The sequence below is a fragment of the Aethalodelphis obliquidens genome, unplaced genomic scaffold (assembly GCF_003676395.1).
Source record: "Aethalodelphis obliquidens isolate GAN/ISIS:26980383/991018 unplaced genomic scaffold, ASM367639v1 scaffold90, whole genome shotgun sequence".
In the NCBI taxonomy this organism is placed as follows: Eukaryota; Metazoa; Chordata; class Mammalia; order Artiodactyla; family Delphinidae; genus Aethalodelphis; species Aethalodelphis obliquidens.
Genome location: NW_020838034.1, coordinates 1,694,994 through 1,712,097, shown reverse-complemented (window position 1 = coordinate 1,712,097; position 17,104 = coordinate 1,694,994). Strand labels below are relative to the sequence as shown.

The 17,104-nt window shown below is 56.9% G+C and overlaps 3 protein-coding genes across 22 annotated transcripts in view; 2 read left to right on the top strand and 1 right to left on the bottom strand.

Annotated features, from left to right (window-relative positions):
* The window catches only part of GBA1 (glucosylceramidase beta 1), a 21,906-nt gene extending 17,794 nt beyond the window's left edge, over window positions 1-4,112 (top strand). For 4 of the 14 annotated variants that reach the window (XM_027095362.1, XM_027095364.1, XM_027095366.1 and 1 more), the window contains 3 exons: window positions 78-194; window positions 291-416; window positions 3,928-4,112. In XM_027095362.1, coding sequence (XP_026951163.1) covers window positions 78-194; window positions 291-396 — 223 coding nt within the window. In that variant the 3' untranslated portion in view covers window positions 397-416; window positions 3,928-4,112. Of the gene's footprint in view, window positions 1-77; window positions 195-290; window positions 1,062-1,097; window positions 1,310-3,900 lie in introns of those variants that run through there. The other 10 variants (XR_003430442.1, XR_003430441.1, XR_003430440.1 and 7 more) reach the window with 10 other exon arrangements.
* MTX1 (metaxin 1) lies at window positions 942-6,012 on the bottom strand. Of its 2 annotated transcripts, XM_027095367.1 has the most exons (8): window positions 5,417-6,012; window positions 4,368-4,437; window positions 4,160-4,239; window positions 2,529-2,621; window positions 2,166-2,348; window positions 1,963-2,039; window positions 1,390-1,544; window positions 942-1,289 (listed from the first exon to the last, which is right to left on the bottom strand). In XM_027095367.1, exons 1-8 carry the CDS (start codon window positions 5,495-5,497, stop codon window positions 1,075-1,077), a joined length of 954 nt encoding a protein of 317 aa, XP_026951168.1. In that variant the 5' UTR covers window positions 5,498-6,012; the 3' UTR covers window positions 942-1,074. The 2 variants fall into 2 exon arrangements, with proteins under 2 accessions (XP_026951168.1, XP_026951169.1); XM_027095368.1 differs by lacking the exon at window positions 5,417-6,012 and having other exon boundaries at window positions 952-1,289; window positions 4,160-4,277; window positions 4,368-5,405.
* On the top strand, window positions 5,783-16,919 carry THBS3 (thrombospondin 3). 6 transcript variants are annotated; one of them, XM_027095348.1, is made up of 23 exons: window positions 5,783-6,944; window positions 7,930-8,136; window positions 8,698-8,954; window positions 9,059-9,161; window positions 9,973-9,999; window positions 10,199-10,281; window positions 10,367-10,418; window positions 10,549-10,697; window positions 11,070-11,210; window positions 11,452-11,529; window positions 11,904-12,056; window positions 12,248-12,358; window positions 12,453-12,560; window positions 12,859-13,018; window positions 13,352-13,470; window positions 13,608-13,660; window positions 13,943-14,136; window positions 14,326-14,504; window positions 14,614-14,662; window positions 14,836-15,032; window positions 15,277-15,449; window positions 16,386-16,525; window positions 16,612-16,919. In XM_027095348.1, exons 1-23 carry the CDS (start codon window positions 6,866-6,868, stop codon window positions 16,668-16,670), a joined length of 2,871 nt encoding a protein of 956 aa, XP_026951149.1. In that variant the 5' UTR covers window positions 5,783-6,865; the 3' UTR covers window positions 16,671-16,919. The 6 variants fall into 6 exon arrangements, with proteins under 6 accessions (XP_026951149.1, XP_026951150.1, XP_026951153.1 ...); XM_027095349.1 differs by having other exon boundaries at window positions 7,632-8,136; XM_027095352.1 differs by lacking the exon at window positions 16,386-16,525 and having other exon boundaries at window positions 6,866-6,944.
* Window positions 16,920-17,104: the final 185 nt, after the last annotated feature.

Genomic DNA, 17,104 nt, shown 5'->3' with positions numbered 1-17,104 from the left:
TGAGAGACTGATGGGAGCTGCCCTCAGGGCCAGGGGAGCTGGGCTGGGGTCCCTGACGATGCCTGTTCCCACTTCAGCAAGTTCATTCCTGAGGGATCTCGGAGAGTGGGGCTGGTTGCCAGTGAGAAGAATGACTTGGACACAGTGGCACTGATACATCCCGATGGCTCTGCAGTTGTGGTCGTGCTAAACCGGTGAGAGCAGTGGGGCCTGGGAACTGGGCTGAGGACAAGACGGTGGGCTTGGTTGGCAGGATCACACTCTCAGCTTCTCCTCCCTATCTCCCCCAGCTCCTCTAAGGATGTGCCTCTTACCATCAAGGATCCTGCCGTGGGCTTCGTGGAAGCTATCTCACCTGGCTACTCCATTCACACCTACCTGTGGCGTCGCCAGTGATGGGACAGATACCCAAGCAGGTGCCAAGGCTCAGCATGGACATCGAAGGGATAGTCAGCTCACATGCTGTCTGTGGCTACAGAGGGTACAGCAGGACTGGGGGGGAGCTTAAGTGACGTAAGCCCAGAGGCAGTGGTTTGGGTGACTCACTCTCCCCTCTAGTTGGTGCCAGGGGCTGGAGGCCCCTGGGGAAAGGACCGGGAGGCCCCAGTGGTCCTCCACCCCCATGCTTGTGTGAGCGTGTGCTGTGTGCTGGTTGCCTGTGGAAACTGGGCCCAGGCCCAGGGTGAGCTCACTGTCTGTACAAACACAGGGGTGGGGGGTGGATGGCAAGAGAGATTAAGGAAAGGAAGAGACTAGGAAAGCTGAACCCAAAACTGGGAAGTGCTTGTCTTTCTTGGAGATGCAGAACCAGGTCCATGCAGATGTCAGCACCAGGGCACAGGCAGTGAAAGAAGCCAAGCACCAGTGGGTAGACTCAAGCACCCAGATGGCCCCCTTGGTCCAGCGAGGAAAAATGGCAGCCTCTTAAAGGAGAGAATGTCTGATCCCAGCCAGTGTGAGCAGTTTTATTCTGGGGGTGGGACCCCATTTCCAGCCATACCAACAATGGGGAAACACAGGAGCCTCTGGAATGCATGACAGTAGAAAAATCAGTCCTGGGAGCGTGAGGATAAATCATTCCTCTTCAACCTCCTCAGCCATGCCCAGGGCCCGTGTGCGTGGGGCCCGGGCAGGTGGTGCCCGCTGGATGGAGACAATGCCACTGAGCAAGGCATAACCCGCCATGGCTGCCAGCCCCGCCAACACGGATAGGATCTGGTTCCGGCGCCGATATGGCTCCTCCTCAGTCTCTGGGTTTGCTGGTGTCTGGCGTGGAGGTGGCACCTCAGCTGAGGGGCAAGGAAGGAAGGTGGGTCGGGGGGCTGGTTTCTGGATCGCTGCCCACTCTCCGCAGAGCTAGTGCCCACCCCCCACCCATCTGCCCCTTACCTCCCTCCCAGGGGAAGTAGAGGCTGAGGATATGGGTGCAGTAGGCACAGAGGTTGTGCAGCCCCCGCAGGTGGGCCTGCAGTTTCCCACTGGGCAGCTTCGCCTGCTGCAGCAGGGCCAAGTAGCTGAAGACAAATGCATCCAGGGAGGCGGGGCTGCAGCAGAGAGAAAGGGTGGGATGGAGAAGGGGGACAGATGGAGTCGGAGGAAGAGTCGGCCCTGGAAAGGTAGGCTCTGGGCAGCAGGGGAGGAGAGGACACACAGTTCTGGTCCTGGTGTGGGGAAGGCGCCCCAGGTGGCGCCAGCCTGCCTTGAATGGGACTCTATCCCAGGGCTGCATAAAGGGCACATTGAGTGCCCCACAGCCAGCAGGCCCCTCCTGGGCCTGGCGGCCCTCCCACCCTCCTGTACCACTGAGGCGGCTCCGGGCCCACACACAGCCCCACTGTCACCAGATCCAATGTCTGTCCTGAGGACCTCTTTTCCAGAGCCTGAGCCCACCCTAGCCTCTGTGGCTGTCTGAACCTGTACCTTCTTCCAAGCCACCTATGATTCCCCGGGAGTCAGACTCACGCATCTCCAAAGAAGAATTTCTGAGAGCCCAGGCGCTGGGAGAGAAGGGTCAGGCATTCCCGAGCTTCCTGGTACAGCTATAGGGGGACACCAGGTCAGCTTGCGGCTGCGGGAACAGTGCCACCTCCCCTGCCAGGCACTCCCACTCCTGGCCATCGCCCTGGGGGCTCCTCTCATACAACAGCCCCCTGTCCCAGAGGTACCTCCTTCTCCAGCTCTTCCTCCTCCTCTGGCCTGTGCTCCCCACACAGCAGCTGCAGCCGCTCCACGTACTGCCGCTGCATGCGGCCAGGCAGGAAGAAGTTGAGGGGAAAGGGCATAGCCTCTGCGTACCACTTCCGGGTTACTTCCACATAGTTCTTGGCGTCTACCCAGAAAGTATGTATCTGGATTGGGTGTATAGGAAGGAAGAAGCAGGTCTGAGCCAGTGCACCTGCCTGACCCAGGGTGGGCTTCTGGTCCCCACGCTGCTCCAAGCCTGTGGGGGGGTGTGGGGGGGTGTCTGTGTGTATGCCCGACCCCCTCCGCCACTGACCACCCATGCTGGGAGGTCTGGGCACACTCACCAGCACCGGGAGCAGCTTCTCCTCCAGCAGAGACATAAAGGCCAAGGTGTCTGCTCCTTGCCGGGCTGACAGATCATAATCAGCATTGTACTTCTGTGGAGGAAACATCCACTGTGAGGTGGATGCTGGAGGACTCCAGGGACACTTCCTCAAGGAGGGAGGCATCCTGTCTGGCACCACCCACACTGACCTCTGAGTGTAGCAGAGGTAGAGTGTGGGGCTTTGCTCGCTGAGGCCCCCTTGCCTGGGCCCAGTCAGTAGCCTGTTGCTGTTGGCGGGAAGCCTGGACCTTGGAGCCTGCTGGCCGTCAAGGTCCCGCGCCCATTGGGAGTTGGAAGGAAGGCCCAGCCACAAACCAGGAGCAGCTCCCAGAGTTTCCACAGAAAGCTGGCAGGATGCCTGCTGACGGCAACTTTCTAACAGTAACTTCTCCGATCCAGACACCACAAAACTAGCAGAGCGGAGCTCAGATGCAGGTTGGGCCTCAGTCAGTGCCTCGGGTACTAGGGGACGCCATCCTCATGCTCCCAAGACCCAGTGAACCCACGTCTAGGGCCCCAGTGCCCAGCTCTTGGGTGTTTCTTCTATGTCATTCCATGGCCCAGGCGCCACCACCACACACATTCCAACCATACCCCCAGGTCTCAGCCTGCCACACCTTGTAGGCTCCAGTATCTGCTCCTCAGCACCCTCCTCCACATCCTGAGTAAACGCTGTCCCCAAATAACCTCTTGAGTGTGATCCTTAAATCTCTCTGAGCCTCATTCTCCCTCATGGAATAGGGATAATAATCTTTCTCTCAGTGTGGCTGTGTTAGGAGAAAACTCTTTGGAAACTGGGAAAGCTGTGTTCATACATAAGGCAACAATAGCCCAGTCCCGCCAGGAACTCTGGCTTTTACCTGGATCCCCTCTCAAGCCTCCATTAATTCCCTGGTTCCTCCACCTTTGGGAAAGTAGAAATGAATAAGGGCCCCATTTCTGACAATATGTTCACTTTTGGAACTAGACCATGAAACTAGAAGAGCCCTTGGAAAGCATCCTGGCTAAGCCCCATAGTTTTACAAATAAGAAGCTTACGGCTCTGAGAGGTTAAGCAATTTGCTCAAGGTCACACAGCCAATGACAGTGAAAAGCACAGCCTAGGCCTCCCCAATCCTCTCGTAATGCTCTCTCAACTTCCCCACCCTGGCTCTGAGCCTCGTCCATCCTGAGCCCCATATTATAAAGCCCAACCTGGTCCCTGAAAAAAGGGCAATGGCCCTTAGCAATCCCTGTCTGGTGCCATCTTTTTTTTTCTGGTCTCATCTTTGAGGACCTCATCTGAGCCAACTGTTCTCTCCTACTCTCCTTTCCCTTCCATGTGTCATCAGCCTGTTCATCTCTCCCTCCTCACCCAGCAGGCAGAAGTCATTGTGCCTCCAGATGCCTTGACAGTGGCCTAGCTGAATCTCTACCCTACTACTTACTACATCACAGCAACATGTCTGTGTCTCCTCAACCAGACTATATGTTCCTTGAAGCTCGGTCCCCTGTGTCTGGTTTGGCATATATTTGGTACTCAATAAATGTGTGTTGCACTGAATTGACTGAATGTCTCTCACTGGCAGCCCCCCTACCCAAGCCACCTACCTCTTTTCGAAGGTGGGTGATGATCTTGTGTGGTACTGAGATGACCTCTCCATGACTGGTCTGAAGGGCAGGCAGAGTTCCTGACGTTGAGAAAGAAGTATGTCCACCAGAGAGCTGCCTATCCATACATAACTGCACCACATCCCTGTCTGTCTCCTGCTCTTCCCCTTGTACACTCCCTTCCTCACCCCCCAGGGACACTGGGTACCTGAAGGGCTCCGCCAGGGGTTGGTGATCTTGTGCACCTTGAGTGGGGCACCAGTAAATCTGGCATAGGTCTGCAGGGAAGGAAGCAGAAGGCAGAGAGGCCAGGGACATGGCCCCCACAGGGGAATCAAGAAAAGAAATAACATTTATTGAATACCTTTTGTGCTATGCCCTATGCTTAGGAATTGCCTCACAAAAAAAGAGGTAGACATTACTGTTCCCATTTTACAATGGGCAACACAAGGCTCACAGAGATTATGGACATGTCCATGATTACAAGTCAGCCAGGAAAATCCTTCCCTCTCTCTCCTCTCCTGCCATCTACCTGGTGAACACCTAGCCTCATTTGGAAGCACTAACCGTTCCTTCCTGGGCAGTCTCTATGGCCTGTTCCTACTTATAACTTAGCACCTGAACGTTTTATTACACTTATTTGCTGACACGTCTATCTTTCTGTGAACAACTTCAGGGGAGGGACCAAATGCTATTCATCTTTGCATGCCAATGTTTAGTATTTGGAAGAGGCCTAATACATGCTTATTAAATGAGTGAGTGAATGTGTGAAGTGAACTAGTCTGCCTGGCTCCAAAGCATTTTCTACAGAGCCTGGCTGTGGGCCCTTTGGTTAAATAAAGAATAAACTCAGTAAATGCTGTTGATTGAGGAGGAGGAAAGGGAGGCTGAGGAGAAAGCAGCAATGCCGAGCCGGAGAACCCTGAGATCGTCCAGCCTTAGTAAACCTCTGGATGAAGAAACAGCGCCCAGAAAGAAGGGATCGTCCCAAGGTCACAGAGCCAGTAAATGGATGTTCAAGAACTAAAACTCATCTTCTGAACCCCTGATCAGGCCTCTTTCCATCGCTAAACAAAACCTAGGCTGCTACGACACAGGACACTGAGTCTATACCGGCCAGTCACGCTCTTTGATGGCCTCAGTTTCCCCCATTGCACGCGTGCTGAGGCGCCCTGGCAAAATTCGAATGACCGGCTAGTCCGGGCCCCCTCCCCAGTCCTCCAGGGCGCAGCAGAGGGCGCCGGCGCCGCTCCTCACCAGCACGGCCAGGCTGTCCAGGTCCACTGAGGGCAGGCCCCAGCCCCCTGACCAGCAGAACAGCTCCATGGGCGCCGCCATCTTGCCCGCCCTCTGTCCCGGAAGCACCTCCCCCTGCGCTTCCGCCCTCCACTGTGCGGATCCGCCCCCAGCCCCTCAGGCGGATCGCAGTGGAGAGCCGGGGGAGGCCCTCAGGAGGGCGCGGCTTATCCCGGCCAGAGAGGCTGCCTGACGGCGTGGGGCGGGGCCGAGGGCTTCGGGGGAGGGCGGACGCCGCCTGATCCAGAGGTGGCTCGCGAAGGGGGGAAGGGCTCTCAGCGCGGCGCGCCTTGGAGAGTCAGGGTACCTCGGCCGAGGGGAGCCCTGAACCCCCGAAGGCGCGGCGGGCCTAGGAGAGGGGGGTTTTGTGCTCCTGGACGGGCTCTGGGGGCCCTCGCAAATCTGCACGAGGTCTGGGCTGCTCTGGGGGCCCCGCAGGGCTCGGCCCCGAGCGGGGGCTGCGGGGGTGGGGGGGGGGGTCCCCCGAGCTGCATGTTTTCCACAGCGCGTTATGTTTGGAACCGGCCCCGCGCCTCCTGTTGCCATGGAAACAAAACAGGGGCGGTGGCGGCGGCCGGAGCGAGGCCGGGCTGGGCCTGAGTGGGGGAAGGGGAGGTGGGGCTCGCGGGCTGTTGCCTTGGTAACGGGAACAGAGGCGCCCCTCTGCTTCATCCGGGTCACGGCCTGTCCGCCGGTACCCCCAGTGTTCCCAGTCTGGCCCCCGGCTCCTGGCCTGTCCTTTGGTCTACTCCTGTCCTTGGTGTCCCTTTCCTCTTTCCTGATTTCTTCAACCTCACTGACCACTGTTTTAGACTCTGCCTCCAGTTCCCAGCGGACGCTTCCAGACTCGAAGTTTTCCTAGGAATGAGGGAAAAACGGAGGCGCAAGCACAAGTCATGCCCCCGCTCCCCCAATAAAGAGCACTTGCTCTATCCGAGCAGCAAACTTCATGCCATGCGGCCATCCCCTGGGCACTACAGCGAGCTAGTTTCGGCCACTCCCTTGGAATTCTCTCATGCCAGCTGTGGAATAATGCCCACTGTCTGGCACTGCCCCGCCAAGGGTTCCTGCCTTCCCCAACTGTGGCTACCAGAAAACAGTAGCATTCGGTAGCAGCCCCCAACAGCGAGATGCCGGGAGAGAGGGAGGCACCTGGGGGAGAGCACCATTAGGAAGAGGCAGGAGGCAAGGAGGCCTCCAGGACTCTTCCCCAGTGCCCCTGGTTCCCGGAGCTGGGTATGCCTCCAGGGTGATTGGCAGCTCTTTGTTTCAGCCCCCCCCCCTCACCGCCTGCCGGCCCCCCCTTCAACTCCCCCTTCCAGTCCCTCCGCCCCCCCGCTCCTGCTCTCCGCCTAGCCTTTTCCCCTCCCAGCCGCCTGCCTGCCAGGGGTAGTGAGCCGGCTGAGCGGCATGGAGACGCAGGAACTTCGGGGGGCCCTGGCTCTTCTCCTCCTTTGCACTTTCACATCTGCCAGTCAGGACCTGCAGGGTAAGCCTGTACCAATCTTCTTAGCCCCCTCTCTGCCTCCTCCCCTTTTGCCCCCAGCCTAATAGCAGGGAGCATGTGGGCAAAAGGAGAGGGGAGAGTCCTGACACTGAATCAGAGAGAAGAGTTGATGAAATTATGGCCCTTTGGGGAGGAGTTGACACCAGAAGGTGGTGGATGAGTGGGAGCTGGCCAGGGCAGAGGACTCAGGAGCTGGATGCTAGCTAGGGCTGCCTGGCTGGGTTGGTGTCTGAGCAACCCCAGGCACCCCAGGGTTTGGGAGAGCAGCTCAAAGGTGGCTTCTTTCACCCCTGGGCTCCTGGCTACCTAAGAACGGGATGGGGGGGTGGGGACCGAGAGGTCTGGGCCCTCCTGGAGGTCTGGTGGTAGGATGGGCCTGTGGCTGTGGGAGAGGTAGCTGGAGCAGATGACACAGGCACAGATTCTTTGCTGGCTGGAAGGGAAACCACAGATTGGCCAGGACGCAGGAGGCAGAGGAGCTGGGTCGTACGTTCCTGTAGGAGAGAGCCAGACAGTAGGAGGGTCGGAGCCTTCAGGGAGCAGCTGTTCTCATCCAGAGCGAGCATGCTGAACCCCCAGGATGGGAGGAGGGGCACTAGGGTGTGGAATGAGCCAAACCCAGCCGTGTAAAGAGAAACTGCCTTCCTATTTCTGTGCTGTGGGCACCAGGTGCTACTCCTGCCTGGGATCAACACAGTGACTCCTTTGCGCCACCTGGTGGGAGCATCTCAAGTTTGCGGGGTGCTGTTTCTGTATTTCCAAGTGAGCCTCAGGCCTGCTGGTTCCCAGAGTGGCAGTAAGGAAGGCACAATGCCTTGTCCTCTGATGGCGACAAGGGCTGAATTTCCAGGAGGTGACTAACACTGTCGGGTGGTGATGAAGGATGCCCCACCCCCGAAGGCTCAGAGGAGAGAGCAGGCCTTAGCATTTGACAGGGCTCTGACCTTGATCATCCCTGCGTGACCAGTGATTGACCTGCTGACTGTGGGCGAGTCCCGGCAGATGGTAGCTGTGGTGGAGAAGATACGGACAGCCCTGCTCACTGCTGGGGACATCTATCTCTTGTCCACCTTCCGCCTGCCCCCCAAGCAGGGTGGTGTCCTCTTCGGCCTCTACTCTCGCCAAGACAACACACGATGGCTGGAGGCCTCTGTTGTGGGCAAGATCAACAAAGGTGACTGGTGGGCATCTCCTTTCCTGCCGTGGTGACCCCTTTGAGCACTCTTCCTCAGCCCCACTCTCAGATCCCTCTTAATTCTCCTTGGGCTCCAGTGGGGACCGTGGACCCATCAGGCTGTGTCCAGGCACCAGGGGCACCTGGTGCTTAGGAGGTGCCTCAGGAGGCCAGGCACCCAAACAATAGGGTGAGGCATCTGTAGGAATGGGAGTTGTATGTGGGAATGCCTGGGGGGAGGGGAGACAGTTCAGATCCCTGTGTCCCAGGGATCTGAACTGTCTCAGATCACTGGGACGGTTCAGTGGGTACAGAACCAGCTGCCACCCTAACGGGAGAGAGTGATCTGATGACACTGAAGACTAAGAAAGTCCTAGTCTTTGAATCAATTTGGAAAACATTTTTCGTGTACCTATTATGTACAAGGTGTTGAGAGATACATAGCTGGATAAGGAATGATAGTCCTAGAGATGTGGTATTCAGAAGAATTGATCCATCCCGTCTCTCAGCTGGGAGATGGGATGGGGGACGGTGCGCATACTGACCTCCCCTTCTGGGCAGTGCTGGTGCGGTACCAGCGGGAAGATGGCAAAGTCCATGCAGTGAACCTACAGCAAGCAGGCTTGGCTGACGGGCGCACACACACGGCTCTCCTGCGACTCCGAGGTCCGTCCAGACCCAGCCCTGCCCTGCATCTCTATGTGGACTGCAAACTGGGTGACCAGCATGCTGGCCTTCCGGCCCTGGCCCCCATTCCTCCAGCGGAAGTCAGTGGGCTGGAGATTAGGACGGGACAGAAGGCTTATTTGAGGATGCAGGTGAGCAGGAAAGGAGGACCCCCTGAGTGTCTGTGAAACAGTTTGCACCGGTGGGAGGAAGAATTGGTAGGTCCTCCCACCCTACTCTGTTTCTGTCCCCCCAGGGCTTCGTGGAATCTATGAAAATGATTCTGGGCGGGTCCATGGCCCGGGTCGGAGCCCTGAGTGAGTGTCCGTTCCAGGGGGATGAGTCTATCCACAGTGCAGGTAACACAGACTTCTGTTAGCTGACATCCTGGACCCCAGATCCCTCCCATCCTCTTGACCTCCCTCCCCCTTAACAGCAGTTCTTTCGGCTCACCTATTCCTGGGGATTCTGACTCTGTGACCCCAAATCTCCTTCACCTCCGACTCTATGATCTCCAAATAATACCATCCCAGCAGGAGGTGTGGGTCAAAAAAAATCTCCTTTAAGGTCATCCCACCTACCAGGGTGGCCAGAAAAATAAAATGATCCAAAAAAAGAATATAACTCTGAAGAACTCTGCGTGGGGGTGAGGAAGTTAGCTGCTTGGTCTTTCTTGGTTGACCGAGCTAAGGGTCTTGAGTCTTTTTTAGCTCCCACTGGCATCTGTCACCTACCAGCCATTTCCCTAAGCACTGCCCATCTGCCTGGTCTCTCTAACAGGGATGCTCAGAGGCTCTTACCTAAATAAAATGTCCACTTCTCCCAGATATTTCAAAGAGCTCTTGTGGTGGAAGCTTGGGAGGGAGGAAATGGAATGTACTGGGGCCCTGGCCCTGCTTCGGGTCACCTCTCACTTGGATCCCTTCTGCCACTACCATGCCTAGGAACAGGAGGATTTGGGTTTCGACTATCTGTGAGGCGGCTCCCTTAGAGGGACCCTCATCCAGTGGAGGGGGCAGGTGCTGCTTGCACATCACCACTGCCCTCCTACCATTCGACACCACATCTTTATTCCAAGACTCCAGCCCTTTGTTCCTGTTCCCTCCCTCCTCCTTACCAGCCAGGCCCCTCCTCACATGTCCACCCTCTGTGTTTTCTTGTCCTCTCTAGTGGCCAACGCACTGCACTCCATCCTAGGTGAGTAGGCCTCGCTGAGGTGAAGGGGCATGAGGATGCGGGGGAGGAGCAGCTGCCTGAAACTAAGTCCTTTTCCGCCAGGAATGGGGTGGGGTTTAAAGATGGGTGGGCAGCAGTGGCAGCACCTGGCTTATTACCCAGAGAGGGCCCGGGGCTGGTGCCCCAGTTCTGAGCCTCTCTGCACCCTGGACCCTGACAGGGGAGCAGACCAAGGCGCTGGTCACCCAACTCACCCTCTTCAACCAGATCCTGGTAGAGCTGCGGGATGACATCCGAGACCAGGTTTAGTGGGCCGGTGAAGGGTGGCGCTGATTCTGGGGTGGGGTGGCAGATGCCAAGAGCTGACTCCGCCCCATCCTTCTACCAGGTGAAAGAAATGTCCCTGATCCGAAACACCATCATGGAGTGTCAGGTGTGCGGTGAGTAGGAGAGTAGGGGAGGGCTCCAGGTGGCATCAGTGTGCTCCCCACCCCAGGGCTTTGGCCTCCACTTCTGGTGAATTAAATGGTGACTTCTAGGTGACTCTGACTGTGCCCACCCCCCACCCAGGCTTCCATGAACAGCGTTCCCACTGCAGCCCCAACCCCTGCTTCCGAGGCGTGGACTGCATGGAAGTGTATGAGTACCCCGGCTACCGCTGTGGGCCCTGCCCCCCTGGCCTACAGGGCAACGGCACCCACTGCACAGACATCAATGAGGTGGGTGAGGACCCTTTCTGGAAGGGCACAGAAAGCTGGGGTGAGGGAGTTAGGAGAGGCCCAAGAAGGTGGGGTGAATGTTGGTCAGAAGCAGAGGAACCCTGGGTTTAGGAGAGGCTGGAGACCAGAAAATACCTATGAGAAGGGAGGGAGACAAGTCTGGGATGAAGACTGCAGGGCCACGCAGGGAAGGAGCTGGGAGAATGGCAGGGGCATTTTGAGAGGGCTGGCTAGGAGGGAACCCACAGGAGGCTGGGGGTGGGATCAGAGCATAGATGAGGTTGGGGAGGGGAGGCCTGCAAACAGGGAGACCAGGAACAGTGGTCCTGGGATCACAGGCAGGGGCCTGACCTCTTCTCGTCTGGTCCCCAGTGTGCTCACGCGGACCCTTGTTTCCCGGGCTCCAGCTGCGTCAACACCATGCCTGGCTTCCACTGTGAAGCCTGTCCCCGAGGCTACAAAGGCACACGGGTGTCTGGTGTGGGCATCGACTACGCCCGGGCTAGCAAACAGGTCAGGTTGGGTAGAGTCCGTGGACAAAAGATCTTGGCTTTGCAGGGGCGGGGGGCTTCTGGGTTGGATGCGGAGCCCTTGTGATAAATGGGATGAGGCTCCTGGCTCATCTGCCAGCTTCGCATTGGTTTTCGGTCTGGGCTTCATGTCCATGTTCAAAGATAAAGCCACACCAGTGCTCTCTCCTGTATCTGAGGAGACCCACCGTAGGTCTGGTTCTACCCAAAGTCTGCCCCTTCAGGTCTGCAACGATATTGATGAATGCAATGATGGTAACAATGGTGGCTGCGACCCAAACTCCATCTGCACCAATACTGTGGTGAGCTGAACACCTGAGTGTCTGGGTGGTGGGAATGTGCAACCCCCTCTTCAGATTTCCTGCTTCCCCTCCTCCTTCCCTAGGACATTACATGTGGTAGGTGTTCAACACGGACCCGGTTTGGAATTCTGATTCTGCCTCTTACTAGCCATGGCCTTTAGCAAGTTATTTACCTTTTCTGAGCCTCAGCATCCTCGCTTGAGAAATGGGGCTATTACCCTCCTTAAAAAGTTGTGAGGAGAACCTAAAGGAGATAAGTAATGGACCTGTCCTATTAGCTGTGAGGGTCCCTCCTACACCCCTCAGGGGATGGGGATGTTGCTGGTTGTGGTGGGCTGACCCTCCTTCCTGAGACACTGCCTCCCTACTCTTAGGGTTCTTTCAAGTGTGGTCCCTGTCGCTTGGGCTTCTTGGGCAACCAGAGCCAGGGCTGCTTCCCAGCCCGGACCTGCCACAGCCCGACCCACAGCCCCTGCCATGTCCACGCGCACTGTCTCTTTGAACGCAATGGTGCAGTGTCCTGCTCGGTGAGCTAGGCCTGGGGCTTGGAAGAAAAGGGGTGTGTGTGTGACCATGTTTAGGGACTGGTATGGGGGCTTGCATGGGAAAGGGAGGTGGGCCCAGGCCCAGAAACTGGTTGGTGAAAATAGAGCCTGAAGAGGGTGGGGTGTGGGGAGCCAGCCCAGACCACTAACTCCCACCCTTTGTGTTGCCCCAGTGTAACGTGGGCTGGGCTGGGAACGGGAATGTGTGTGGACCTGACACAGACATTGATGGCTACCCGGACCAGGCGCTGCCCTGCATGGACAACAACAAACACTGCAAGCAGGTGCTGGGGGCAGGCGGGCAAGTGAGCAGGATAGGGCACCCCAGGCTGGGATAGGACAGAACTCATCCATCCATTTCCTCCCCTTGACCTTTAGGACAACTGCCTTCTGACACCCAACTCTGGGCAGGAGGATGCTGATAACGACGGTGTGGGGGACCAGTGTGATGATGATGCTGACGGGGACGGGATCAAGAATGTTGAGGTGGCTCCCAGATGTCCTGACCTTTCCAGCTTCTCTGTGACGCTGTTGCCTTGTCCCATAACCCTGTCCTCCATTGGCCACTGGCAGCTCCTGAGGAGGGGCCCTAATACTCCACGTTAGGGAGCCATAAACCTGGTGCCCACGATGAGGTGGACTACAGGGAAGTTGGGTGGGTGGGACGGAGCCAAGCAGGTGGGTCGTCACAGGAGTGGTGATTGTAGACAAGGGTACAGGGATGAGGAAGATGCGAGGTGGCCAGTGGTTCAAGGGAGGCCTGACTCTTTCCCTCCCACCTCAGGACAACTGCCGGCTGTTTCCCAACAAGGACCAGCAAAACTCAGATACAGATTCATTTGGTGATGCCTGTGACAACTGCCCCAACGTTCCCAACAATGACCAGAAAGACACAGATGGCAATGGGGAAGGGGATGCCTGTGACAACGACGTGGATGGGGATGGTGCAGGCCTGGGGCTGGGGGGGGTGGCGCGTGCTGGGAAACCTCTAAGAATTTGGATATGGTGGGAATGAAGCAGGGAGGCTGAGAATTCGGGAAGGGCAATGCTTGGGGGAAGTCAGCCTGGGTGAGAGATTACCTGTGGCAGATGTCAGTGGGAACGTGAGGGAGGGTGTGGGGTTAGGCAGGGAGTGAGCAAGAGGATAAGACAAGCTACAGGCAGATTTCCTGACCAGCTGTCCTCTGGATGGGAGATAGAGCTCAGGGCTTTCACCAACCTAGAAGACAGAGTGATTCGTTCTAGTGATAACCTTGTGTTACCTGCATATCTTCTAGGCATCCCCAATGGATTGGACAATTGCCCTAAAGTCCCCAACCCCCTACAGACAGACAGGGATGAGGACGGGGTGGGAGATGCTTGCGACAGCTGCCCTGAAATGAGCAATCCCACCCAGGTACAGGGGAATGGAGAGGGCAGGGAAGGGGTGGGGTGACTGGTGGATGAAGCCCAGCCCTTTGGATGGGAAGTGGTCAGGTCACCCTCTTTAGAGTTATCAAGAGGAGATGGTGAGAACGGGTCCCTCTCTCTCAGACAGATGCAGACAGCGACCTGGTGGGGGATGTCTGTGACACCAATGAAGACAGGTAGGGTTTTGGCCAAGAGATGGCAAGTTAGGGGATACTTTACTTTCCTCTAGTATGTTCTCAATTCCCTCTAGGATCTAACTTTAACTCTCCACTACTATCGAGTAGCAGGTCATTCCCATAGTCTACCTTCCATTCTTACTGCTGGACCTTCACCTCATCTGGCTGACTGCAAGGGGTCTGGCTGAATGCAGGGTAAACCCCAGAGAGACTCCTAAGCAGAAGAGTGGGGAAGGATGTGGTACCTTTAAAAGCCTTTATTAGGTGCCTTTTTCTGGACAGTGATGGCGATGGACATCAGGACACTAAGGACAATTGCCCACAGCTGCCCAACAGCTCCCAGCTGGACTCAGACAATGATGGACTTGGAGATGAGTGTGATGGGGACGATGACAATGATGGTGTCCCAGATTACATGCCTCCTGGTCCTGATAACTGTCGCCTGGTACCTAATCCCAATCAGAAGGACTCAGATGGTAAGGCTGGAGTCCTCAGAGGATTGGGCTGGCATGGGCTTTGCTCAGGGAGAAGTGGCAGGCCTTGCTGGGGAGTGAGGGAAGGCAGGGTGGTGGAGAGAGGTCAACATCTCAAGGCCCGAGAGGTGGAAGTGTTGGCTACTGGCAGTGGCCAGGGCCTTCCTGAGGACCTGGCTTCATCCTGCCCAGGCAATGGCGTTGGTGATGTGTGTGAGGATGATTTTGACAATGATGCAGTGGTTGACCCCCTGGACGTGTGCCCTGAAAGTGCAGAGGTAACCCTCACGGATTTTCGGGCCTATCAGACCGTCGTCCTGGATCCTGAGGGTGATGCTCAGATTGACCCAAACTGGGTCGTGCTCAACCAGGTACTAGGGCAGTGGGCTGGGCGGGTGCTGTCAGGCCAGACTAGCGAGCAGGGCCTAAGGAGGGCAGCACACCTGGACCAGGGCTTTTGTCTTTACTGCATACCACCAGGGCATGGAAATCGTTCAGACCATGAACAGTGACCCCGGCCTGGCAGTTGGTATGTAAGGGACACCCAATTCAACAATTTCAATGACTTCCCAATGGAGGGGTCCTACAGGCAGAGGATGGAGCCACACGTTTAGCAGGCGTCCCTTCCCATCCCCACCCCACAATGGGCATCAGTAGCTTTGCTGCCCCTGACTCTGATCCCATCCACCCACCTGCCCCCAGGATATACAGCTTTCAATGGTGTGGACTTTGAAGGCACCTTCCATGTGAACACAGTGACTGATGATGACTACGCAGGCTTTCTCTTCAGCTATCAGGACAGCGGCCGCTTCTACGTGGTCATGTGGAAGCAAACGGAGCAGACCTACTGGCAGGCCACACCTTTCCGGGCTGTTGCCCAGCCCGGGCTACAGCTCAAGGTCCCGCAACTGCCCAGATTCCCCAATCCAGGGCCCTTTCCCAAAGGCTCCCCCACCAACCCTGGGGCCTCCCCCACTGCCTGAGTAGGGGGAACCCTCTTACCCAGACATCTGGCCTGGAGGTTGGCTCCCTGGGGCTCCAGAATATTCTCCTGACTCCCTTTTCCACCTGCACTTACCAACCTGCTGTCTTCCCTCGGTCGGGTCCTGGGGTTGACCCACTGTGTTTGCCGATGCCCCCTAGGCAGTGACATCAGTGTCTGGCCCAGGCGAGCACCTCAGGAATGCCCTGTGGCATACAGGTCACACCCCTGATCAGGTACGGCTGCTGTGGACTGACCCACGAAATGTAGGCTGGCGTGACAAGACTTCCTACCGCTGGCAGCTGCTGCACCGGCCTCAAGTTGGCTACATTCGGTGAGGGGAGGGGCTGAGCCCTCCCAAGGGACCCCAGGCCCAGCCTTCCCTTCACCTCTAGCTGGGACTCCCCAGTGACCTCCCCTCTACTCAGTGCCTTGATGCCATTGGGCCCGGACTGGGACCGCTTCTCTCTACCTCCCCTCTCACCACAGACTTGCTGTCCTGGCCCTGCTTTCTTCCTAACACCAGGCAGCTTGGGCTCTGGTGCTGGTGCTGCCGAGGACCTATAAGCAATGTTGGGCAAGTCCTTCTTTTTCTGTGCCCCATTTTCCCCTCTGTAAAATGAGGGTGCGTCTGGGAGCCTCCAAACCCCAGGCCAGTCTGTGGAGAGGCACATCACATCCAGCCCCATCACTGGGACAGCCCAGAACCTGCCTCATCAAAGTGTCTGACCTGGAAGGGATCATCATTTACAGAAGAGCTTACGGAAACCCAGACTCCACACCTCTTAGTAGCGAGGCTGAGGCTTCTCAGTTCAGCACTCTGTCCACAACTTTGCATTTCCTATTTGGTGGGGATGGCAGGGAAGGGAGGGGCAATGGCCAAGAGCCCAGAGTGCAGGGACTTGGGTTGGTTCCCCTTTAAGGTGCCTGGGGCTGCGGGGCACCAGGACAGGGGATGGGGGGGTGGACTAGAGCCTGGGAAGCTGGTGACTTCACCCCCCAGCCCATTGTACTCATCGTCATGGCAACCCAATCCTCGCTTGGAATGCGGCTGGTGCTTTGAGATGCAAAGGGGGCTGGACAAAGAGCCAGGGGCCCCAGGCCTGAGAAAAGCACCCCCCTTCCCTCCCCTTTCCTTCCTCCCTTTTCCCCACCTCCCTTCTCTCAGGCCTGGTGAGCCCAAGGGGGGTTGGGGATGAACAGGGCCAGGTCATGGTGGCACAGTGTCCACTGGCACCCTAGCACCAATGGACACCCCTATCCTGGACAGGGTGAAGCTTTATGAGGGTTCCCAGCTAGTGGCCGATTCTGGGGTGATCATTGACACATCCATGCGAGGGGGGCGTCTTGGTGTATTCTGCTTCTCCCAAGAAAACATCATTTGGTCCAATCTCCAGTATCGATGCAATGGTGAGGCTCCAGACGGAGATCAGCCTGACCTCTCCTGCCCTCATGGGAGTCACTTCTTCTGACCTTAATCATATCTCCTTTCTCAGACACAGTGCCCGAGGACTTTGAGCCATTCCGGAGGCAGCTGCTCCAGGAAAGAGTGTGAAGAGGTGGCCACCGGCTTCAGAATCCTGATTTTAGACCCTCAGGCCTTGGGGTCCATCCTGGAGACCCTGGGGTCTAATTTACAGCCCCTCAGCCAAACACAGAACCTCCTCTGGCACCCATCAGTTCAGCCCCAGAGGTGTGGTGACCCCACTGTTCAGGACATGAGAAGTTTTTGAGGGGTATTTCTCAGGCATTAACGCCAGGAAAGACAACAGCACGTTGCCATAAAGTTCCAATTGTTTTCTAAGCCAGTGCAATTACTTATTTTAGGGATTTTGCCGGGATAGTGTGGGGAGCAGGAAAAAACCTGAGGCGGGGAGAGGACTAGTAGAATGGAAGTTAGAGATCTAGAGGAAGTTTGTCTGAGTTTGGGGCACGGTGAGGAAGGTGCTGGACGGGGGTTAGGTGAAGGACGGAGGTTAGGTGAAGGAT